The following is a 22,655-nucleotide window of genomic DNA, read 5'->3' on the forward strand; positions in this document are numbered from 1 at the left end:
CTAAGAAATCGCAGGAAACTGTTCGTGGCTTAAAAACTCCAAACCCCGCGCTATCCTTCCTCCCGCCCCCTCGCTCCAGCCTCGCCCACCAGCTCCCACCATCTCGTCGCTCCTCTCCTCCTCTTGCTTCTCCCCTCCCTCTCGGGTCTCCCGCCTTCCCGGAGCACGCGCTGCCAGGGCCTGGGGTGCCGGGCGGCCAATGGCGCGGCGGCAGGACGTGATGTCAGGCGCGGCTGTAGAAAAGGCGCGGACGCTTGGCTGGCGCGGACTGCAGAGCCGGGGCTGGGCTCGGCGCGCTCTTGGAGAGCATTGCGCGCGGCTGGGCCCGCGGCCGGCGGCTCCTCCTCCCACTCTGCTCCTCCTCTTTTTTCTCCTCCTCCTACGCCTCCTCCTCCTCCTCCTCCACCTCCTCCTCCTCCTCTTCCTCCTCCTCCTCTTCAATTCTCCTGGTGGCTCGGCTCGGCTCGCTGGTTTCGGAGAAAACCCTACTCCAGTCGCCGACCCAGCGCCTAAGCGGGTCGCGTTGGGCCGGGGGCGCACCCCAGGGAGGGGAGAGGTCCAGGCAGCTGGGCGACCGCGGGCACCTAGCCGCTCCCGGGTGAGCCTCGACCGCAGCCGTCGCCGCCTCGGGCAGAGTTTGCGCTCCTGCTTTGCGCCCGAGGCGCCGAAGCCGGGCGGGCGATGCCCGCGGCGTGAAAGCGCCCGCGGCGGGCGCCGACCTCTGCCCTCGTCTCCCGCCCCCTCCTGTCCCCCCTTCCCCCCGCCCGGTGCCCTTGTGACCCTGGCTTTGGCGCCGCCGCCCAGGCGCCCCGCGATGTAGCTGCCCCCGCGCCTCGGCGGGAGGCGTCCTGGCCCGCGGGCGCCCGGGGCCCAGAGCCCGGCCTGGGGGCGCAGCCGAGCTCGGGCGGGGCCGGGGCCGCGGTGGCGATGCACCGGGCCCGTTAGCGCCGGGAGCGCCAGGCAGCTGAGACGGGGGGCAAGCCCTCCCGCGGAGGAGCCGCGCCCCCGGCCCCGCCGGTCCCGTCGCGATGCTGTTCCACAGTCTGTCGGGCCCCGAGGTGCACGGGGTCATCGACGAGATGGACCGAAGGGGCAAGAGCGAGGCTCCTGCCATCAGCTCTGCCATCGACCGCGGCGACACGGAGACGGTAGGCGCACGGCTGCGGGGTCGAGAGCCGAAAGCTGGGATAGGGTCGGGTCGGTCTGCGCCTCTACTCTCCGAAGTTTGGGGGCACTTTGGGGAGCGTCCTTCGTGCCGCACGGGACTGGGCGCTGGGGATCCGCGGACAGGATGCAAGGCCCATAGCTCCCGGTTCCGGGGAAACCCGGCTGCTGGGGCGCAGGAGGGAAACAAGTTTGAAACCGAAATTTCAGACCCCAAGGGTGAAAAAGAGCATTTCTCCCGAAGTGGGAGTGAAGTCCCACCCTCGGCCGGGGATGGCTCTCTTCTCACTTCGCGGGCCCTTCGGTCGCCAGCTCCGCGCTCTCCCACCGCTCGGCTCTGGCTGCTGGCGGCGCCGCCTGCAGCGCCCGGTAGGGCGAACCAACCGGGAGCACTGGGGCTCCAGCGGGCTTGGGCCGCTCCCCGCCTCTTGGCAATCGGGGTTCCCTCTCTAGCGCTATTTCAGAGCTCGAAGTCTTCTGGGCAAGCGCTTTTCGTTGATCGTGTCCTGGGCCTCCTGGCCGGCCCGATTTGGCCAGGCCAGGGCTCCGAGTTAAGGCCCGGGCCTGGCTCTGGCAAAAGGAGAGTCCATTCGGATCTCCACACCTGGTTCCGGCAGCCCAGCCCCAAATAGCCAGTTTCTTGCCTCAGACCTCCCCAGGGGCCAGACGAGCAGACGCTGTCCACGCCGGCCCAGAAGTGACCTTTAGAGGCCGAAGAGGTGGGGAGCAGCATGAAGCTGCCTCTCTCGGAAATCAAGCACAGCAGCCCCACTGCCTCCGGCTTCGCGGCTCTTCTTCCCTGGTTAAACCCTCTCGGCCTGTCAGTTTGGCCGGCTTTAGAAGAGGATTTGAATTGGGCCTGTCCTGCAGCAGAGACTTGGAGGGTGCCTCTGCACCTCACTCACCCTCTCGCAGGACCCAAGAGGGCTGTAGCCGGTGTGGCAGAGGTGGTGGAGGGGCGGAGGTTGCTGTGATCTGCCCTGGCCTAAACCTGTGGCTTAAGGATCCAGAGATAGTGGGGCTGGGGGCCAGGAACTCTGCTGTGTCCTCGGAGAGGAGTCTGTGTGAAGGGTGACTTTTAGTGCTCATCTGACCCCTTTTCCTGGGGCCTACCTCAGTGGCTCCTTTAAGAAATAGTTTGGGGGGAGCTTTTGGAGGGCTTGACTGGAGGAGCCACTGCTGCCCCAGTCCCCAAACACAGTCCGAGCCTTTCTGGGAAAAGGGCAGAGGGGACAGGAAGGGGGAGAAGTAAGGAGGGAGATCTCTCCAGGCCGGCAGCGGGCCTGGGCCTGTGGCCGGCTTGGGCTTGCGTGGGCGGGCCTGGGTTCTGAGCCTCCCGGATTTGGGCCTTTTGGGGTGGAGAAAGCGAGCCGCACACCCTGGCGGCACCCTCTGCGTTTAGGGCTAGCCAGAGCCACGGGGGGAGCTGCGGGTGTCGGTTTCCTCGCGGCGGCGGCGGCGGCGGGGTCGCAGGCTGACGCGGGCGCTGCCGTCTTCCGCCTCCCTCCCTCCGCAGACCATGCCGTCCATCAGCAGTGACCGCGCTGCGCTGTGCGCCGGCTGCGGGGGCAAGATCTCGGACCGCTACTACCTGCTGGCGGTCGACAAGCAGTGGCACATGCGCTGCCTCAAGTGCTGCGAGTGCAAACTCAACCTGGAGTCAGAGCTCACCTGTTTCAGCAAGGATGGAAGCATCTACTGCAAGGAAGACTACTACAGGTAGCCCCCCACCTCGAGACCCACTGGCCCTCGGGACTCCCCGTCTCAGACACAATCTTGCCGGTCTTTTTTCCCTCCAGTCCCAAGGCGGGGTTCCCTACTTAGGTCGCCCCTTCTCCAAACCAGCATGAATTGGGTGACAGCAATTTGGAGGAACTGTTGGAAAAGTCTATCAAGTGTAGGAACCCAGAGAAAAGCAGAAACTGCTCTCTTCTGAGCTTAGACGGTCAATAAGCTTGGGTTGAGGGTCCTTGCACCCTTCTTCCCTTGAAGTTTCTTGAGTCGACCAGAAGGAACAGAAACAGGCATTCCCCAAACCCAGGCAGCCTGGGCTGCTGTGGAACCAAGTTGGAGGGAGATTTGGGGGATAGGATCGGCTGCATTTCCGAGTCTTTCGTGGAGATGGGAGTGAAAGCTGTCAGGATTAAAAAACTGGAACCATTAACGAGCTCCAAATTCCTTGTTTCTCCTCTCTGGGTTTAGGGTTAGGGTCTGTTTATATTCTCTCTCTCTCTCTCTCTCTGTCTCTCTTTCTTTCTCTCTCTGTCTACCTCTCTCCCTGTCTCTGTGTTTCTTCCAAATTACAAAGGTCTGTAGCACTCCCAGATGCTAGTGTGGAGGGTAAGGGTAAAGTTGAGGAAGGGCCAAGTGGGGATTTTCTGCCCCCACTGCCAGGCAAGGGCTTTCCCAGGGCTTGCTAAGGCTCTGGGTAAAACAGAAGCCTTTGTAGGCATGAAAATGGTTAAGGGAACCTATACTTCAGGGTAGGACCGGACTTGGGCCAAAATCTAGTTCCCTTTCCCCCATCCTCCAAGTTAAGACCCTGTTGCCTGTCTTGAGGAGGGGATTTCCCCCAGTGGCAGCAGCGGCACCTGGAGGAGGGATATGGGGGGTACCCAACCGTGTGTCCCCACAGTCCCTCCCTCGATGGTCCCTACAGGCGGTTCTCTGTGCAGCGCTGCGCCCGCTGCCACCTGGGCATCTCGGCCTCGGAGATGGTGATGCGTGCTCGGGACTTGGTTTATCACCTCAACTGCTTCACGTGCACCACGTGTAACAAGATGCTGACCACGGGCGACCACTTCGGCATGAAGGACAGCCTGGTCTACTGCCGCTTGCACTTCGAGGCGCTGCTGCAGGGCGAGTACCCCGCGCACTTCAACCACGCCGACGTGGCGGCAGCCGCAGCCGCAGCTGCTGCGGCCAAGAGCGCAGGGCTGGGCGCAGCCGGGGCCAACCCGCTGGGTCTTCCCTACTACAATGGTGTGGGCACGGTGCAGAAGGGGCGGCCGAGGAAACGCAAGAGCCCCGGTCCCGGGGCGGATCTGGCGGCCTACAATGCTGGTGAGTGCGAGGCGCACCAAGCGCCCCTGTCGGGTTGGGGGAAAGTGCGTGGCGTCGCACGCCGTGAGCAGGAGTGACTCTCAGTGTGATTTATATATATATGCGCACACACATATATATATATCACTCTGGTTACTCTTGCCCTTAGCTTTCCCAGGCCCTAAGCACCAGACGACCGGGGAGAAGGGACCTTAGCCCCCTGGGCTCCAGCCCGTGCGCCGTGGGCTATAACGGGAGGAGAGGGTCCTTTAGTGTATTGCAGCCCGGGTGCAGGGCCTCCTCACTGAGAAATTTTTTAGAGGCGGCTTTTTGGTTTGGGCCTTTCCCCCGCTTTGCTGGGCAGAAATTTCGAGGATAGAGAAAGCAAGGCAGAGCCGACACCACACAAGTTCTGGGGTGCGCGGCTGAGAGCGGGGACCTAGGGAGATGGATGAGCGGGGCAGGGCGACGAGGGTCCCAAGAGAAAGGGCTTGTGGTGGCCGGGGACACAGAGCTCGGCCTGGCATGCGGCCCAGTCATGTAAAGTGTCCTGAGGGCGGCAGGCTCGAAACTTGGGCACAGGAGCCTTTTGAGGCAAGGCGGGTCGTTGTGCCTGGAGCGATCCCCCTGCTCCACCAGGTCTGGGTTTTCACCCCCGGCTCCTTCCTCCAAGTTCCGGGCCCCAGCGGGGCGCTGGGATGAGAGCCGCGACCCTCGGAAGCCAGCACCCGGGGATGAGACCAGAGTAGGCCTGGCCTCGCGCCGGGGTTGGGTGGAGGGCTCAGTTCGCATTTCCGGCGTCTTTGAACCCCGGGCCGTTCCGGGAGAGGCTCTGCCTCCTCCCGCGCCCCTCCCCGCTCAGGACAGCTGCGGAGGTTCTGAGGCCCGGCAAATTGAACCGTCAACATCTGCCCGAAGTCTGCACGCCCGGGGAAGGTTTACGACTCCGCGGGCATCTGAACTACATAGAGTCTATTTGCAATTATTTTCTTTCTTTCGTTTGTGACCGAATCGGATTCGGAGATTTTGTTTTCTTCCTCCTTTTCCCCTTAGTCTGATGCACAAATGGAAACAAAACAAAACAAACACAGGACTTTGCGGAGAGTGTGGCCATGGGGAAGAAGTCAGGGTTGTTTTGATCTTTAAAAATCTGAGCTGGCTGGGGAGGAAAATGGGGGGGGGGGGCGGGTGAGGATCCCCTATTCGCTCCAACGAAGTTGCTTGTTGGAAGGTCGTGGGGGCGTGTGTGTCTGTGTGCAGAGCCGGGAGGAAAATGCAGCCCCCAGTCTGGTCAATGGGAAAGTGGCTGCAGGCAGGTCTGCGGAGGCGGATTTAAGATATGCTGAAGCCTCTACCAGAGATGTCGCTCTCCAAAACTCCAGTTCCTCATCTCCCACTACCCTGAAAATAGACTAAACTGCGTCCAGACCAGGTCCCCTGAAACAAAGCCACGTCTATTTATGAAGAGGGGTCGGCCTCCAGGAGGAAGCAGCGGGCAGACGCGGCCACAGGGCGCAGGGTGGGTAGGGAGCGGGATTATGTTTTCCCGGGCACACAGGTTCGCAACCAGGTTTGGAACTGAAGGGTAGAAGGTACAGAGATTTATTTGTGCTTTTTGCTGCTCCGTCGCCTTCCCTGGCGAGGCCGCGCCGCACGGAGCGAGGAGATGTGGCTGGAGGCTGAGTTTGGGGACTGGCACCTCTACGAGACATTCCCACTCAGGGAATGCCGTCTCCTCGTTTTCGCTTTGGCTTCTCTCTCTCTTTTTTCCTTTCGGCTCTCTCGGTCCCCCTTTCTCTCTGTCTCTCTCTCTCTGCGTGTGTCTCCCTGTTTCTCTGTTCCCGGATCTTCTCTCTCCCGGCGCCTCTCTGGCCTTGGTTCGGGCTTCCCGTACTCGTAGGAACCGCGCACGGCGCGCCAGCAGTGGCTGTGCAGCTCGCTTATTCGGGGCTTCCCGGGACCAGGTTGTGAAAAGGGGGCGCCTCCCTGGCTGCGCCGGGCCCAGCCAGGCCTCCTCAACTCTGGCTTCTGTCCTCAACCCCCCCCCCCCCCCACCTCCGGGCATCGGCAGGAGAGAAATGGCCGCAGTGTGGACCGTGGGGCGGCCGGGACTGGAAAGAGGGGACTGTGGAGCGTGCGATTGCTGTGAGTCTGTGCGTGTTTCCAACTGTGAGGACAGGAGCTCCCAGCTTGTTTGTGTGAGTGTCTCACACCCAGGGACCCAGTCACACCGACCGCCTGCCAAGGCCATCGCTCTGGGGAGGGACAGTCCGGTGGAGGAGCAGCGGCACCTTAACACCGGGCGGTGGGCTCGGGGAGAGTGGGGAGGGGCCGCCGTCGGTGCGCCGGGCCCTCGGCTTAGGGAAAGGCAGCCAGAGCGCCGCAGGGTCGGAAAGCCCTTCCGGGGCGGGGGCCGAGGCGGCCCTCCTCTGGCCGCCCCTCTGGTCCGAGAGCGCATCCCGGGTCCCGGAGGCGGAACGGAAACCTTCCCCAAACCCCGAGCGGGGCTGCCCGCGGGCCCGGGGCGCAGACCCGGCGGCCGGCGCCAGTGAGGGGCCTGGGCCGCGCACTTTGCGCCGGGTCTGCGCGCCACGGCCGCAGGAGTCCCGCGCGGACCGGCCGGACGCCCGGCCTCCCCCAGCCCCAGCTTTTTGTGTGTGTGTGCCTGGCGGCGTAATTACTGATTTGATTCCAATCCATTATTTAGACAATTGAACCTACAATCTCGTCTTTAGTAAAATGAGGCGAAGTCAGATTTGATTACAGGTTCAGTCCCAGCGACAAGAGCTCGAAACCCGATGGGTTAATAACAGATCACGAGTAAATTATTCATGATTTTACGAGCTCTTTAGCTCCATTGAATCGGCCTAATTGAGAGGAAAAAAAAAAAGAGAGAGAGAGAGAGAGAAAGCTCGGTCCTCCCCCTCCCCTCAGCCCCTCGCTCCTCCCCGGATCCGATCCTGGGGAATCTCACCCCGGCCGGGCGCTGGGGGCGGGATTGCGGGGCCCGGGGCACCGGCCAAATCTGAGCCCAACGGCCGCTCCCCGTCGCTCTCGCTCCCCCAGCGCAGCCCCTGCCCGGCCGCTGGCCGCTTCGGCCTCCCTACCTCGGTCCTTTCCTGCCCTCCCCTCCTTTTCCCTCTCTCCCCTTTTACCACTGCCCCGCCAGTAAGGCTTTGGAAAAGGCCTCCCCGCAGGGATCTGGTCTCCTTGAGACCCGGGATTCAGTTCCATAACCCAGACACTCCACCACACATTCCCCCCTATTTCCAGGCCTGGCTATCCCCTCAGGCTCTCTCTGCGTCTCTCCTGATGTCCTTCTGTCTTTGTAGCTGTCTCTCTCCCGTTCTTCCCATCTCCAGTGCTTTCTTTTCCTCTGTCTCTCCTCTCTTTTTTCCTGGCTCTGTCCATCTTTCTTCCCTACCCCCTCGCCTTTTCTCTCTCTTCATTCTCTCTGTCTTTCTACCTCTGTCTCTTTCTCTCCTTTCTCTGCTCTTTCTGTCTCTCTCCCCCAAACCACCTCCCCCAATCTAGGCCGCACTCAGGGCACGTCCCTTGGGTGCATGGGGCGCTGGGGTCCCCACGGAGCTCATTAACAGCAGCAAGGCCCAGGCTGGGGCTGGGCAGAGGGATGGGCCCAGAGATCCCCTGTGGGGAGGCCTGCCCCTCCCCCTGGGGAGCTGGGGACTAGGGGCAAGAAGAAGGTCGCTCTGGCAGGAGGGGCAGGGCAGTTTCCATGGATCCCATTTCGAGTCATTCTCTGATCCCCTTTAAATTGCTGGACCCCTTTCTTCACTCTGGGCACTCTTGGTGGGAGTACAGTCCCAGTAGGGGACTTGGGTACCTTAGCGCATGCATGGAAGTCCATTCACTTGCTGACAGCTCCCGGGTTAGGGACAGGACCTGCATCTTGCAGATTCTTACTGCAAGGGACTACTCCCCACCTGGGCACGGGGAGGAGTAGGTCACCAGGAGAGCAGGAATACTTCCGAGGCAGTGTTGCCAGATAAAATGCAGGATGCCCAGTTAAATCTGAATTTGGGATAAACAACAAATAAATTTTTACTGTATGTGTATCCCATGCAGTGTTTGAATTTGAGATAAACAACGAATAATTTCTTAGTATAAGTGTATACTATGCAATATTTGAATTTTAGGTAAACAACAAACGAATTTTTAGTATGGGTATGTCCTGTGCAATATTTGAGACATACTTATACTAAAAAAAACAGTTCATTCTTTATCTGAAATTCACATTTAACTGGGCAACCTGTATTTTTATTTGCTTAATCTGGCAGTTTTATTATGGGCATGTGACGGAGCACAAGATATATTCCCAGTTGCCCGCTTTAGGGGGACCGAATTAATCTCCTATGAGGCTTTTCCCAAAGTAAGACCTTATGTGTGGGATGGCTTGGGATGTGACGAGGGGATGTTGGAGAGGGGTCCTCCAAGTCCTGATCAGCTGCCAGGTTGCCAAGCAACTTTCTGAGACCCAAGGTTTCCACCCCTGTCCTCTACTCCCTGTGCCTTCCAGGCATTGGCAGCCAGGCCCCAGCTGGGACCCTTCTGGATGGGGACGGGCTCCCCAAAGAGTCATGCTTCATCTTTGTCTGCCTTTGCGATGTGGCGGAAAGGAACAGCAAAGACCGCAGTGTTGAATCTAGGCTCAGGAGTTACCAGTGGTGTGGCGGTGTGCACGTGGCTTCATTTCCCGTAGCGTCAGTTTCCTCATCTCTAAAATGGGGTGAATAGCAGTAGCCACCTCTTGAGCTGTAGTGAAGACCCTGTGATGTATGTAAAGCCAAAGGCATCCCCTAGGTGTTGAATCCATGTTAATTTCTTCCTCCCACTTCCTTCCCTTTCTGGTTAGAACTCTGCCACTCTGTGAGATTTCCGCTTAACCTCCCACAACTGCCTCACAGGGCAGTGGTGAGGATTAAAGTACAAAACACAATTTCCTAGGGGTCGGGCTGTACTTTTGGGTGTGGGAACTGATGCCAGTGAAATGAAAGTGAGTGGAGAGATCTCAGTCGGCAACTTCTAGGTGCCTGCCTCAGACACTGGGTGGGGGGAGACCGGAGACAGCCACTCCTCCTTAGGGAGTACAGGGGAAAACAGGAAAACCGTGGGCCCAGGAGTCCCTGCACTGGTGCGTGGGCAATCAAGTGACTTCCCTTTCTGAGCCTCAGTTTCAACATCTGTAAAAAGGGAGAAATAATTCCTGGCTCATAGGGTTATGATGAGGATTCAGTGGAAGCGTGCATGTAAAGCCCTTTAGCACATCTGCAGTCAAATAAGCCATCAACAAGTTCTAGCTGTTGTTATTTTTTATTATTGTAACCTGATGGCTCAGATGGTTTGGGGATTCTTCTAGAGCTAGGTTTGTATCCAGCATTCCCTAGCTGCGTGACCCTGGGCAGGTGGCTCTCTCTGAGCCTTAAATTCCCCTCTAAATCTCTAAAATGGGGACAATATCTCCATCTTAGCGAGGTGGGGCACATGCAGTGTGGCTCGGAGACTAGAAACATTTGGTGGCGGTGGGGCGGGTGTGGACGAGGCAGTGTGGGGAGGCGGGTCAGGAGGCTCACCTGCCGCCTCTGCGTCCCCTTCCCAGCGCTGAGCTGCAATGAGAACGATGCGGAGCACCTGGACCGCGACCAGCCGTACCCCAGCAGCCAGAAGACGAAGCGCATGCGCACTTCCTTCAAGCACCACCAGCTTCGGACCATGAAGTCTTACTTTGCCATTAACCACAACCCCGACGCCAAGGACTTGAAGCAGCTCGCGCAAAAGACTGGCCTCACCAAGCGGGTCCTCCAGGTCAGCCGGGGCTGGGGCTGAGGGGGTGGGAGCGCCTGGGCCGCCAGGGCCACGGGCGGAACCCCACAGCGGCAGTGGGCCTTGGAAGGAACTTCCGCCCTATGCCTGCCTTTCTCTTTGTTTATCTTTCTCATTTTCCATCTCTTTGGTCTGTCTCTAGCTGTATTTCAATCTTTTTTTCTAATTTTACATCATCTCTCTCTTTCCATTTTTGTCCCTCCATTTTTCTGTTTTGTGTATGTGTATCCCTCAGTCCTCTTTGTCTTCACACTCAGTCTGTTCTCTTTCTTGTAAACAATTCTTAGTTGCTATTTGTTGCTCAAGTGACACTCAAATATGTTCATGCTGTAAAAGGTTCACGCTTTTCAGATAAATCCAGAGCCCCGTCTTGGCCCCTCATCCCAGGATGCGGTCCAGAGCAACTGCTGCTGGCCGTTTCCTCCTCTCCTTCTTGCTCTCTTTAGTTTCTCTCTTTCTTTCTGTCTCTCTCTAGATTTTTCTTCTGACTCTTTGTGGTTTCTCAGACTCTCCCAGAAGCAAGGTTTGGTGAGGCGGGGATGTGGGCAGATCCCCTGGGTGGGCGAGGGGGCTCTCCCGGGTCTGCCGGCAGGGAGCTGGAGGAAGTAGACTCGAATCTCTGAAACTGAGCAGAATTGCGCTTATATGTAAGGGAGGATCCGGAGCTTTCATCAGATTTCTGAAGAATCTGTCCATCACCCCAAAGATGTTAGGAACCCCAGTTTAGGGAGTTCCAGGCTCCTGCATGACCCAAACTCGCTGCAGAGCCTTGGGCCACCACTTCTCAAATCTTCAGCTCCTCCTCTTACTCATTTCATGGTCTTGGGCAAGTCACTTCACTCCTCTGAGCCTCAGTTTCCTCATATGTGAAATGGACACAAGAAATTATCTAAGCTGTCAGCTTATTGGAAGAAGCGTTGAGCTGATGTAAGTGTCCACCACAGTACCTGACACCTGCTGCTCAGTGGCTGGTAGCCAAGAACGACACTGACTACATTAATCAGTTAACTGATATTAAATAGTATGAACAATTATTCTGGTCGCTGGACTTCAGTTTCTTCATCCTTACAATGACAGGGTGGGAGAATATCTCCCTTTATAGTAAGTTTAACCAATTTATTCCTCAGAACATGTGCTTGTAGGGATAGCAATAGGCATTTTGGGGTAAGAAAATCAAGAGATGAAGCGATCTGACCATGGTCTCATAACAGGAGGGGAGGTTCTGGGATTCAGTCCGACACAGGCTGACCCGCCCTCCAGCCTCAGGTAGTTGGGTATTGAGGGCCTAGAGGCGGCGACACAGAGGGGATGAGAGTGACGGTGATGGACACGGAGGGCTGCGCAGCCGCCCTAAGTGAGCCTACGAGTCTGTTAGGAAAAAAGAAAAGCATTTTGGGGGTGACGGCGGGGGCAGAATGGGACTGTGACGCGGTCGAGGGTCCGGAGATCTCCGGGGAGCCGGGAGTCCGGGCTGCAAGCCCACCTGGCCTCGTTGCGGGCGCCCCTGCGCACCGAGGGGTTCTGGGGCAGCTTCGTCTCGGAGGGCTCGGTGACGTGGCGGAAGGAGGCGATGGCGGCCAATGGGGCGCTGATGCGCCTCCCTGGGCCCGCCCCCCGCCCCTGAGCGCGGCCCCGCCCCTCCCGTTTGGGTCCGTTTTGCCTGTGAGTCCCTCTGGCCTGGGGCGAATAGGGGCCAGAGCGTCGCAGGGCCGGTCGGGGTCTCAGATCCCCCTGGTCAGTTTCCCTGGGACTTTACCTCCTTGGGGTTAGGTCGGGGGACCCTCCTCAGCGTCCCCTCCATTTCTCAGCCCTGGGCGAATTTGGGCCGAGGACCCGCAGTTGCCTCTCTTTTCTCTGGTTAGTAGGACACTTTGATCCTTCCCGTGTAGATGCCCTTATGATGTGTTGGGGTCGGGGGAGGTTCCATGAATCAACCTCTAGGAGCAGGCGGGGGCAGGAGCAGGGACTTGAAGTGTCAGGCAGAGCTGGGTTCAGGAAGCCCTGGGTTCGATTCTGCTCCTCTGCTCACTGGCCGTGTGTCTTGGACAAATTAATTACCCTCTCTGAGCCATAGCTCTCTCATCTGTAAAGTGGACACCATTAGGACACACACCTCTCCCAGTGATCCAGATTAAATGAAATAAAGAGTAAGTGCCTGTAGTTGAATCTGAATCTGGAGTGAGGAGCCAGTCTCTGCTGGCCTTGGTGAGGCAGGAGGCTTGGTTACCTGATTTAGGAGCAAATAGGATTTCTAGCATAGTTCTCTCTCATCCTTTCATCTGACCAAATATCAATGGGCACTAGACCCCAGGGACGCAGAGATGAATGAACCACAGTCCTGGCCCTGAAGAAATTCACCTGTCAGGTGTGGAGACAGACTCACAGTCGGTTTCCCCATAGGGTGATCAGTTGGAAGGGGCTTCTGTGGGAGACCTGGGGAGGGGCCGACTACCCTATGTGTGAGGAAAGATTCACCTGAGGGACCTGGGCAAGCACTCGCCCTGTCCCCTTCCCCGTAGAGTGCTGGGCTGGGGCTCACACCTGCATGCTCCCTCCGCCATGTGGACTCAGAAAAGCCAGGGGTGCGGGGCCCCCTGAGGGAGAGAAGCACCGACAGTTATGGGGTGTCTACTTATCAGTAAATGTCTGAGTGCTCACTGTGTGGCAGGCACTTCGAAAGGCCAGTGAAACACGTTTCCTCACCGAGTCCTCACTATCAGGCGTTGTGACCCGTCCTCCCCCACTGTACAGATGAGAACACTGAGGCCCAGTTGATTTCCACTTGCCCCGAGTCACACTTTGCTAGTAAGTAGCAGAGCTGGGTCCAAATCCAGCTGATCAATGGGCATTGCTTTCTCCTCTGAGCCAGCCCAGCAGTGACTGCCTCTGAGTGTGAGTACCACCAAAGGCCTGTGTGTTGTTGGGGTGGGGGCGGTCACATCCATAAGGCATACCAGACTGCTGTTCGCCCTCCTCCCAGACCTCCGAATCGCCTGCACTCGTCCTTCAGATCCCCTAATAGCACAAGTGCTCATGATTGTGTGGCAGTTTGCAAAGTGTTCTCTTCCCAGCCACTCATCTCCCTTACCTTGATATTTGCCCACCCATTTTACAGACGAGAAGCTTAAAAACCAGGGAGATGAAGTGATTTGCTCAAGGTTACAGGAGCCGGACATTGGCTGGGAGGGGCTCTCTCCCAGGTGTCCTGACTGCTGATAGGCCGGCTAGGGTGGATGGCATGGGAGCAATTTGGGGTGAGGCAGCTGGTGGCGTGGCTTTGGAAGGTAACAGACTGGTTCAAGTCCTGTCTGACTTACCAGTAATGACTTTAACTTCTCCTCTCTGAGCCAGACTCCTTATCTGTGGAATGGAGGTGATAGTAGTCTGTACCTTGAGGATTCCTGAGGATTGAGACAATGAATGGGGAGGCTCCAGCATGATGCCTGCTGGCACAAAATAGGTGCCCATGAAATGGTTCCTTGTTACTTGTCCACACCAGCTTAATGGTACTGGGCCTTGGGTGCCCCCTGCAGGTTGTGGTCCACCTCAGAGAGAGTCTGCATGGCAGGCGCAGGTTGAGGTTGAGGCTCTGTTCCCAGAGGTGGAGGATATAGGATGTATGTGTGCGTGCGTGTGTGTGTGTGTGTGTGTGTGTGTGTGTGGAGGGGGTTCTAGGCTGTTACTGAATCTGTAATGCATAAGCACCACCGTGGTAGGCTTGGCATGCAGGATCCCTGCTGGAATTTGGAATTAGCTGATGTGAGGTCCAGACTCAGCTCTCCCACTTGCTCTGAGTGATCTTGAGCAAGTGACTTAACCTCTCTGAGCCTTAGTGGCCTCAGCTATAAAATGGGGATGATAATAACACTTCAGTAGGTGGTTGCAAGGAGTAGTGGAGGTGACATAAAGTGTAATTTATAAAGTGTATATTAGGGACTCAATGCGCATGAATTTCACACACACATTTACACAGCAGGCTTCAGTCTACCAACCTCTTTTGCACCCATTTAAAAAATTTAATTATTTTCATTTTGCAGATGAGGAAACTGAGGTTCAGAGAGACTAGGACCCTTGCCCTGAGTCTCGAGCTAGTAAGTGAAGAGGCCAGGAGTCAAGCCCAGATTGGTCTGATTGCGTAGCTCTTCCCCACATAGCGCAGCGTGGGGATTGTGATTCCTGCCTGCCCCCCCCCACACCCCCCATCTAGCTGCAGAATGCAGCATTGCAGGTGGGAGAGAGGGGACGCAGTGGGTCATAGATGGCATGTCTTGGTAGGAAAGCAGGAATCCTGTTGTAAAGCCCTAAGGGCATGAAAAATGCTCACAGTTCTCAGCAGCAGCAGCGTGACAGCCACAATGCTCATTTGCCTTCAGCGGGGAAGGTGACCAGGAGACACAATGGCCCCTTGGACCCAGGTCTATTAAGACACTGAGCTTTGCAGATGCTTGGAGACTCCCCCTCAGGACACGATGCCCCTCCGCGTTGCCTCTCTCCCTTCCTGGGGAAGGATCAGGAAGGCAGCCTATCAGGATGCCCTGCACTCGGGGAGGGGGTCGTGCGCAGATTGGTTTGGATGGGTGACATCTCCTTAGGGGTTCCTGGTGTGACTTTGAAAGAAAATATATTTTAACCGTCAACAGTTTAAAGACATTCTTCATGATGTTTTTAAACACCGTGATGTTTTTAAGTCATCATCAAGAAGTAAGCATCTTCACGACAACTAGTGATCGTCATTAACCTGTGTGAGAACTCAGGAACTGAGGACACCGGATTTCCTCTGTCCGCTCACTTCTTCCTCCGACGCACCGGCCTTCGGCCGTGTGCTGGGCGGGGCGTGAGGCACCAAGGACTCAGCGGTCACCCATACAGTGAACGGGCCCGTGGAAACGAACGATCCAGAAGGGAGACAGATGGGCAATAAGATGTTGTATAAATAACTAAAATGGCGATAAGATTCATGTCTGTATTTTTCTGTATATTTGAAATATCTCATAATAAAAGTATCTTTTAACTGATTCTGAGTCCAAATAAGTTTGGGAAATGGTAAAGATTGGTGTCTTTTTCTTGGCGATCAGAGTACGTTAGCATTAATACAGTCACTGAGAAATCCTGAAGAGATTCAGATTTTTCTGATCTAACATTTCCCAAATTTATTTGGCCACAGAACCCTTATTTGACTCTTGACAAAAATAAAATAGAAGAAGTGCCAGAAAGGAAAAACACGGGAGTGAAATGAGAGCAGATAATACAGGGACCTGACCTGGTGAAGGAGGCAGTCAGGAGTGGCTTCCCTGAGGAGGTGAGGTTTAAGTTAGGGCCAGTCACATCAGTTCTTTGAGCCTCAGCTTCCCCACCTGTGAAATGGGGGAGAGTGAGCATTGTTCTGTCATTTGCACAGGCTCTGGGGAGTTTCTGACCTAGGCATCAATGGTTGAGGCTGGATGGAGTTTCATAGATGATTTGGCCCAAATCTCCCATTTTAGAAGATAGGGAACTCTTAGAAGCCCAGAGAAGTAGAGTGACTTGTCCAAGGCCCCACAGCAAAGCAGTTGTAGCCCTGGAGCTGGAACCAAGGATTCAAGATGTCCAGTCCAGGGCTTGTTGATTTTGGTTCTTTGAAAAAACTTTTTAACAAGTTTATAAAATAATAGAACCACCATACAGATAGGTTAGAAAAATAGGGGAAAAAAATCACCCATATAAAAGCACAGAAAGCAGTACCCCAGGTGTGCAGTGGAGAGGTTAAGTGGTGGGTGAGGGCTGGGATTCACATCTCAGCTCGACTTCTTTGGCTGGGCTCTGTGCCTCAGTCTCCTCACCTGGCAATGAGTTAGTGCTTACCTTGTCGGAGTTAATAGTGTGAAATGCGTAGAACTTTACTTAGAGGGTGTCTGGCACTTAATGAATGAATACTATTCATCACTCTTATCTTTGTTATGAAGTTGCAATACCAGAGGACATCATTTTTTTATTTTTTTCCTCACATAACATCGGTCACATTTCCTTTGTGATGTGTAGGATGGTTGTTGTGACTTGCGCTCGCCCCATCTGATGAGACACTTTGGATGCAGCCATTAGTTTGATGTTGTAAAAGAATGCCATGAGGGACATCTTTGGGCAGGAAGCTTTGTCTGGTTTCCGTAGCGACCCGTGAGAGGATTTGCGAGGCGAAGTGGGTTTCCCACTGGTCCTCCTGGCCTCTTTGATGAAAGGATTCTGGGGAAGTTGGGGCTGTAGGCAAAACACAGCCTGCAGGGCCACTTGGTGCCTGAGGAGAGAGCATGTGGCAATGTGGGCCTCCTCACCCACCCAGGACTTATCGAGGCTCCCCTGGGCACCAGGCTAAGGCGCTCCCCGCAGAGGAAGAGAGAGGGCCGTGGGTTTAAGACGATGGGTGCCCTAGAACCCCAGCCCATCAGAAAGCAAAGAGGCCGCAGAGATGGTGTGACATCACGTGGTATGGCCCAACCCTCTTGTACAGGTGGGGAAACTGAGGCAAGCCCAGAGGTAGTGGGCCAGCACAGGATTACTTGGCTGGTCAGTGGCAGAACCAGAACTGGAGGCTGCGTCCAGTGCTCTTTCTGCGGCATCACAGCTGCTTCTGTGTTTATTCGCTCACTCGGGCATTCATTCATTCATTCGCTTGCTGACTCAGGAGCGTGTGTTAAGGAGAGCATGGACCTTTTATGGCAGATAATCCTGGGTTCCTGGATTTCAGTCTCAGCTTGGCCTCTGTGTGACCTTGGGCAAGTGACTTCACCCCTCTGAGCCTCTCTGGTCTTAAATCTATAAAATGGGGCTAATTATAGTACCCCCCGACTTGGCTTATCACAGACATGGCCTGTGACTGCACGTTAGAGTGTGGCATGCATGAGGTCTGACACATAGTAAGGGGTCCATAAATGTTATCTGTTATGATTACTATTATCTCAATGCATATGACAGATTCTGAATCTTTGCCAGTCTCTGTGCCATGTCCCTGGGACATGAACATGACTTAGGTTCCCTGCCTCAACAACCTCTTGGAAGGGGACTTTCTGAAATACCTGGGAGAGAATTCTGGTGAAGCCCCGCTTAAGGTGAACAATAGCTCCAACACAAAACCCCACAGCAGCCTGGCTTTTAGTCGAGTTGATTTTCATCCATCAGATTCCCAGCGCCTCACATCCAGCAAAGCAGAGAAGGCAGTTGTAGAAGATGGTGTCATTGTTTACAAACCACTGTTAGGGGCAACGCCGGAGAAATAGCAAACAGCCGGCAGCTAACTGGTTCCAGCCCTTCCCGAGGGCTCGGAGCCCCAGGCCGCTGAGCGGTGCACCACCCCTGGGCTCCCTGCTCCAGCTACTACTTGCAGAGTCAGACACATGAGATGCTCCAGGATCACACACACTCAGGCCCAGACAGTGGCAAAGGTGGCACCAAGGCTCCAGCCTTCCTGATCCGACCTGCCATGAGACTTTGGGGAAGTCACGTCCTCTCTCTGAGGGCTTTCTCCATCCGTTTTCTCCGTGGGCCATACGGACACAGAGTCTCACTCTTGCAGATTTCTGCAGGCTGGGCAGGGAAAGACCCTCTACTCCAAGAAGAGCACGCTGAGGGTGGTCTTAGAAGCACTGGACTTATTTGCTCTAGAAGGGGCGATGAGCTTGCTTTGGGCAGAAGGCCAGGGAAAATGCCTCCTTCCTGGGAAGATCCGGGGAGCCGGGCAGAGAGTTTGTTTCCTCACTTCGCAGGGTCCGAGTCTCCCTCCTCTCCCCAGGATCCTCTCGGCTCTGCTTTTTAATTGAGGCCAAATTGTGTTAGGCCACCAAAAAGGCGTGTTTGAGGCCTCAGGCCCCTGTAGCTGGGGTGGTTCCCGGGGGAGGGTGGGGCCGCGAGTCGGCCCTTCCCACCCCTGTCTGAGACACTGAGAAGACAGGCAGATGCAGGCACATCTGGAAGTATGCAACTGGACACCCCAGAATCTGTACAATTCCCCGCGGCCCTCTGTTTTATGGGGAGGCTTCTGGCGGGTGTTTTCCTCACGCAAAGGGAAGTGAAGGGGCCCAGGCTTTCAGGCTTTTTTCTTTGGGAAATACAAGCCCCCAATGCCCCAACCCCGCCCAGTGGCCTGGATTTCCTAGGCCTCTCCCAAAGTACTTCGAGGACCTTGGGTACAGCTGGATGTGTCTGTGCATTTAGACGGGTGGGCACACTTGGGGGCGGGGGGGCTCGTGTGCAAAGGTACATGTGTGGATGTGTGTGTGTCTGCACCCAAGGAAAAATGAATGGAGACTCTTATTCTCTCGCTCTGGTGTTCTTTTCTTACCAAGCTCAGTTCTAACTGTGCAACTCACCCCACCGCCCTCATAAACCCTACTGGGCTGGGGCAGGTCGGGAGGGGGAATCTGCAGGCCACAACCTCCTTGGCCTTGGTTTACCTCGGCAGCTGTTTCCCCTCTGCCCACCCCACCCTGAGACCTGAAACCGGGACTCCAGGATACCTGGGTGGCTCCTCCAGCTGATGGTGGTGGGGAGTCGGATCTGTGTCTTTTTCTTCCTCTTAGTAACTCTTGATGGACTGGTTCCTATGTGTTCTTTACACCAGTCTAATATTTCCCAGGCTTACTGACCATGAAACACTTTAAAAATTGTACGCACATGAACTTGTGGGATCTATTGTCTGCTTAAAGGCGACTGCCGAAAAACCCGAATCTCTCAAGCATTGTGAAAAGTGATCAAGATTTGGTTTGTACACATCTTCCAGAACAGCCTTGTCCCGTAGAAATGCAACATGAGGGCCGGGCCAGTGGCGCGGCGGTTAAGTCCACACATTCCACTTCTCAGTGGCCCGGGGTTCGCCGGTTTGGATCCCGGGTGCAGACATGGCACCACTTGGCACGCTATGCTGTGGTAGGCGTCCCACATATAAAGTAGAGGAAGATGGGCACGGATGTTAGCTCAGGGCCAGGCTTTCTCAGGAAAAAAGAGGAGGACTGGCAGTAGTTAGCTCAGGGCTAAAAAAAAAAAAAAAAGAAATGCAACGTGAGCCACATATGTAATTTTACATTTAAATTTTTCTAGTAGCCACATTAGAAAAGCAAAAAGATTAATTTTAAATTAATCTTAATTTAAGATAAAATTAATTTTAAATTTAATTTTATGTTTTGTTTAGCCAAATATATCCAAAATATCATCACTTCAACATGTAACCAGTATAAAAATTATAATTGAGATATTCTACCTTCTTTCTTTTCGTACTGCCTTCAAATCTGTTGTGTGTTTTCACTTACGGACTAGTCACACTTCAAGTGCCCAGTAGCCACATGTGGGTAGTGGCTATGATATTGGAAAGTATAGGTCAGCTCTGGAACCCTACAGAAGAGGAAACCCAGCAATAGCCAATTAAAGAAAAGGAAAATTTAAATTTATTAAGAATAAAATCTTGCCAGCCCGACTTTCTGTTTCCGCCCTCTGCCTAAGACGGATGAGCATCTCTGAGTTGAACAGCGCGGGTAGGGAGGTGGCGGTGGGAGGAGCGGCGGTGGGGATGGATGCTCTGCTCTTCCCCCCGCATCCCCTCCTGCGGTCCCCTAACCAGCCCTTGCTCTCGCCCCGCCGCAGGTCTGGTTTCAGAACGCCAGGGCCAAGTTCAGGCGCAACCTCTTACGGCAGGAAAACACGGGCGTGGACAAGTCGACCGAGGCGGCACTGCAGACGGGGACGCCATCGGGGCCAGCCTCGGAGCTCTCCAACGCCTCGCTCAGCCCCTCCACCACGCCCACCACCCTCACAGACTTGACTAGCCCCACCCTGCCGACTGTGACGTCCGTCTTAACTTCTGTGCCTGGCAACCTGGAGGGCCACGAGTCTCACAGCCCCTCACAAACGACTCTGACCAATCTTTTCTAATGACTCGCGGCCCCCACCCCCCGACCCCACCCCACAATTTCTTTAAAAAAGAAATTATCTTTAGTTGAATTCCAAGTGTATTTTAAAATAGAGGCTTTGAGCAACTAACTAACCACATTTTAGGATCTCGCCTGGAAACAGAGGAAGAAAATAATTGGGCGCCCGGCTAACGCAGCGGTGTGGACAGAGGAATTACTTGGAAGATCTATCTGCAACACAACATTTGTGTCACTGTACAGTTTTGTGGACTGAGCGAGGAAAAAAACAACGAATAATTTAAGTTGGCTAGAGCTTCTGTATTTTCAAAGACTGCCACGTGCCTTAGGAATACTGTTTTATCTCCATACTTTGGATGACTTGTTCATTTTTCTCTCCCTCTTTTTCTCTCTGTATATTTATGACCAGAGCAAAAATGTAAAAAAAAAAAAAAAAAAAAAAAAAGTTTGTTACTTTGAATAGTCCTAAAAAGAAAAAAAAAAAAGAAAAAATCAAACCCCCTCCAACGGTCGCTTTGTTGTTTTAGAATTTTAAGGTGGAAGTCTGTTCGAATATCAGAATTTGTAAAAATCTAACCAGTAATAAAACCACTTATTGAAACTAGTTGGTGCCATTGGTGTTTAGCTGGGTGTGAAATTGACAGGACTTAAGAGGTCTTACTGAAGCCCACAGATAGATTCCAGAGTCTTGCCTTATTTATCTATAATATTTACTTATAATTTATAAATATCTGTTTATAATATTTGTGGGATCCTCCTTCTGTGCCAGGAGTTAGGCTGCTTGTCGAGATCCAGAGATGGAGTAGGTACAGTCCTTACCCCCAGGGAATTTAGAGTGGAGGCAGAAACAGACAAGAGATCATCTCAATATGTGTGATGTTGCTAAGTGGAGGGTATGTAAACAAAATACCATTAATTCGTTCATTTGTTCTTTGAAACATTAAATAAGCACGCCCTACTGGATGCTTGCGATATAGAGGTCAAAGGCCATCACGCCTGTCTTTTCTGCTCTTCTCTGGGCTGGAAAGGTGTGTCGGGCAATGAGAGAGCCCTTTCCCTATGAGAGTGAACGCTGTCACCAAAGGGCTGCTTTAAACGTTAGCTTTAAATTCCAGTTTTCCTAATGAATGGCACAAAATTTAAAAATCTCCCAAGAGGGCAGAAGTAAATGGATTTGGTTCCTTTATTAAAGCTTCAGGCAACCTCAAACCCAGACAAAAGACATATCTAGAGAGGATGGAGATCAGACACAGGCAGAAGAAGATTGCAGTCTCTACTGTTGAGCAGTGTGAGCTGAGGGAGGTCATCACCTCTCTGGGCCTCAGTTTCCTCAGCTGGATGATGAAGATAATGACCCTTGCATGACAGTTGTAGTGAGGGCAAAGTAAGGTGTGTTGAAGGGACCAGCTGAGGGCCTGGCATATAGTAGGGGCTCAGTATATTTTATTGAATGACAGACAAGTGACACATGAGCACTTTGCAGGTGGAGAGCAGGAATGTGTGTATCCAGGCATTGCCTGTCATTGCTGAATGCATCAAGCAGGTGTGATGTCTGTCCACTGGGCATCTTACACCCCTCATTTCTTGCTCTGAACCTTGATGCAGAGCACTCTGTTGCCAGCTTTGCTGAGTACCAGTAGTTACCTAGCAAAATGTCCCCCAGTGGCCCACCAATTTGAAAATCCAGAGGGAAAATCATAGCTGCCTTGAGAAAACAGCCAGGAGAGATTGGGCAGGGGAACAATCCAGCCCAGAACTGAGGTCTCTCTCCTCCTCCCTCTGCCATCTCGGTTGGAACAGGGTGTGGGAAGGGAGTGGGGCAGGAATGGGCTGAGAGTGCTTAAAGCCTGGACTGACTCACTTTCTGAAATGTTAAAAGAGCACACACACACACGACTCTATTGTTGTTATTGCTATGTAATGCCTGGCAAAGAGTAGGAGCTCAATAAATTTTTTTAAAACTTTTTTTTTTTTTTTTTGGTGAGGAAGATTGTCCCTGAGCTAATATCTGTGCCAATCTTCCTCTATTTTTTGTATCTGGGACACCGCCACAACATGGCTTGATGAGCAGTGTGTAGTTCTGCACCCAGGATCCAAATCTGCAAACCCTGGGCTGCTGTATCGGAGCACGCAAACTTAACCACTTCACCACCGGGCTGGCCCCTTGGTAAACTTTTATACTAATGTATAATGTGCATACAGTGCACACGTTTGAAACAAGCAGCTTGATTAATGTTTTCCAAAAGAATACATGCATGTTACCACCACCCCAATCAAGATATGGGAACTTTACAGCCCCGCAAAGGCTCCTTTGGGTCCCCTCCCTGTCACCCCCTCCCAAGGGAGCTCCTAGTCTGCTTCTAGTGCCATGGGTTTTTTTTGTTTGTTTGTGATTGATACATTTTTGCTGAATGAATTCAGAATGACCCAAGAGTAGCCGACTTGCCTGGGGTCAAGCAGAATTTGAAGCAGGTCTGTCTGGCCCCAGACCCCAAGCTCTTAACCTCAAGCAGATACATATATTCATAGTCACACATCCAAGCATGGGGATTAAGGGCCTCAACTTTTCTACCTGTCAAATAGGGTAATAGGATCTGTACCTCACTGATGAGCACATGAGAGAATGTGAGCATAGGGCCTGGCCCATGGACAGCCACGCAGATGCACCACGATGCCAGTTCCTCCCGGGGACTCCTATATGTGCCCGCAGACACACACACA

The 22,655-nt window shown here is 54.1% G+C and overlaps 1 protein-coding gene across 2 annotated transcripts in view; it reads left to right on the plus strand.

The window, feature by feature from the left end:
* LHX2 (LIM homeobox 2) overlaps nucleotides 1-20,538 on the plus strand; it is a 32,461-nt gene extending 11,923 nt beyond the window's left edge. The window contains exons 1-5 of one of the 2 annotated variants that reach the window (XM_023628837.2): nucleotides 255-1,148; nucleotides 2,681-2,883; nucleotides 3,824-4,227; nucleotides 9,824-10,029; nucleotides 19,651-20,538. In XM_023628837.2, the coding sequence (XP_023484605.1) occupies nucleotides 1,029-1,148; nucleotides 2,681-2,883; nucleotides 3,824-4,227; nucleotides 9,824-10,029; nucleotides 19,651-19,938 (1,221 nt within the window). In that variant the 5' untranslated portion in view covers nucleotides 255-1,028 and the 3' untranslated portion in view covers nucleotides 19,939-20,538. Of the gene's footprint in view, nucleotides 1-254; nucleotides 1,149-2,680; nucleotides 2,884-3,823; nucleotides 4,228-9,823; nucleotides 10,030-19,650 lie in introns of those variants that run through there. The other variant, XM_070250445.1, reaches the window with a different exon arrangement.
* The last annotated feature ends 2,117 nt before the right edge of the window (nucleotides 20,539-22,655 follow it).

The sequence above is a fragment of the Equus caballus genome, chromosome 25 (genome assembly GCF_041296265.1).
Source record: "Equus caballus isolate H_3958 breed thoroughbred chromosome 25, TB-T2T, whole genome shotgun sequence".
Lineage (NCBI taxonomy): Eukaryota > Metazoa > Chordata > Mammalia > Perissodactyla > Equidae > Equus > Equus caballus.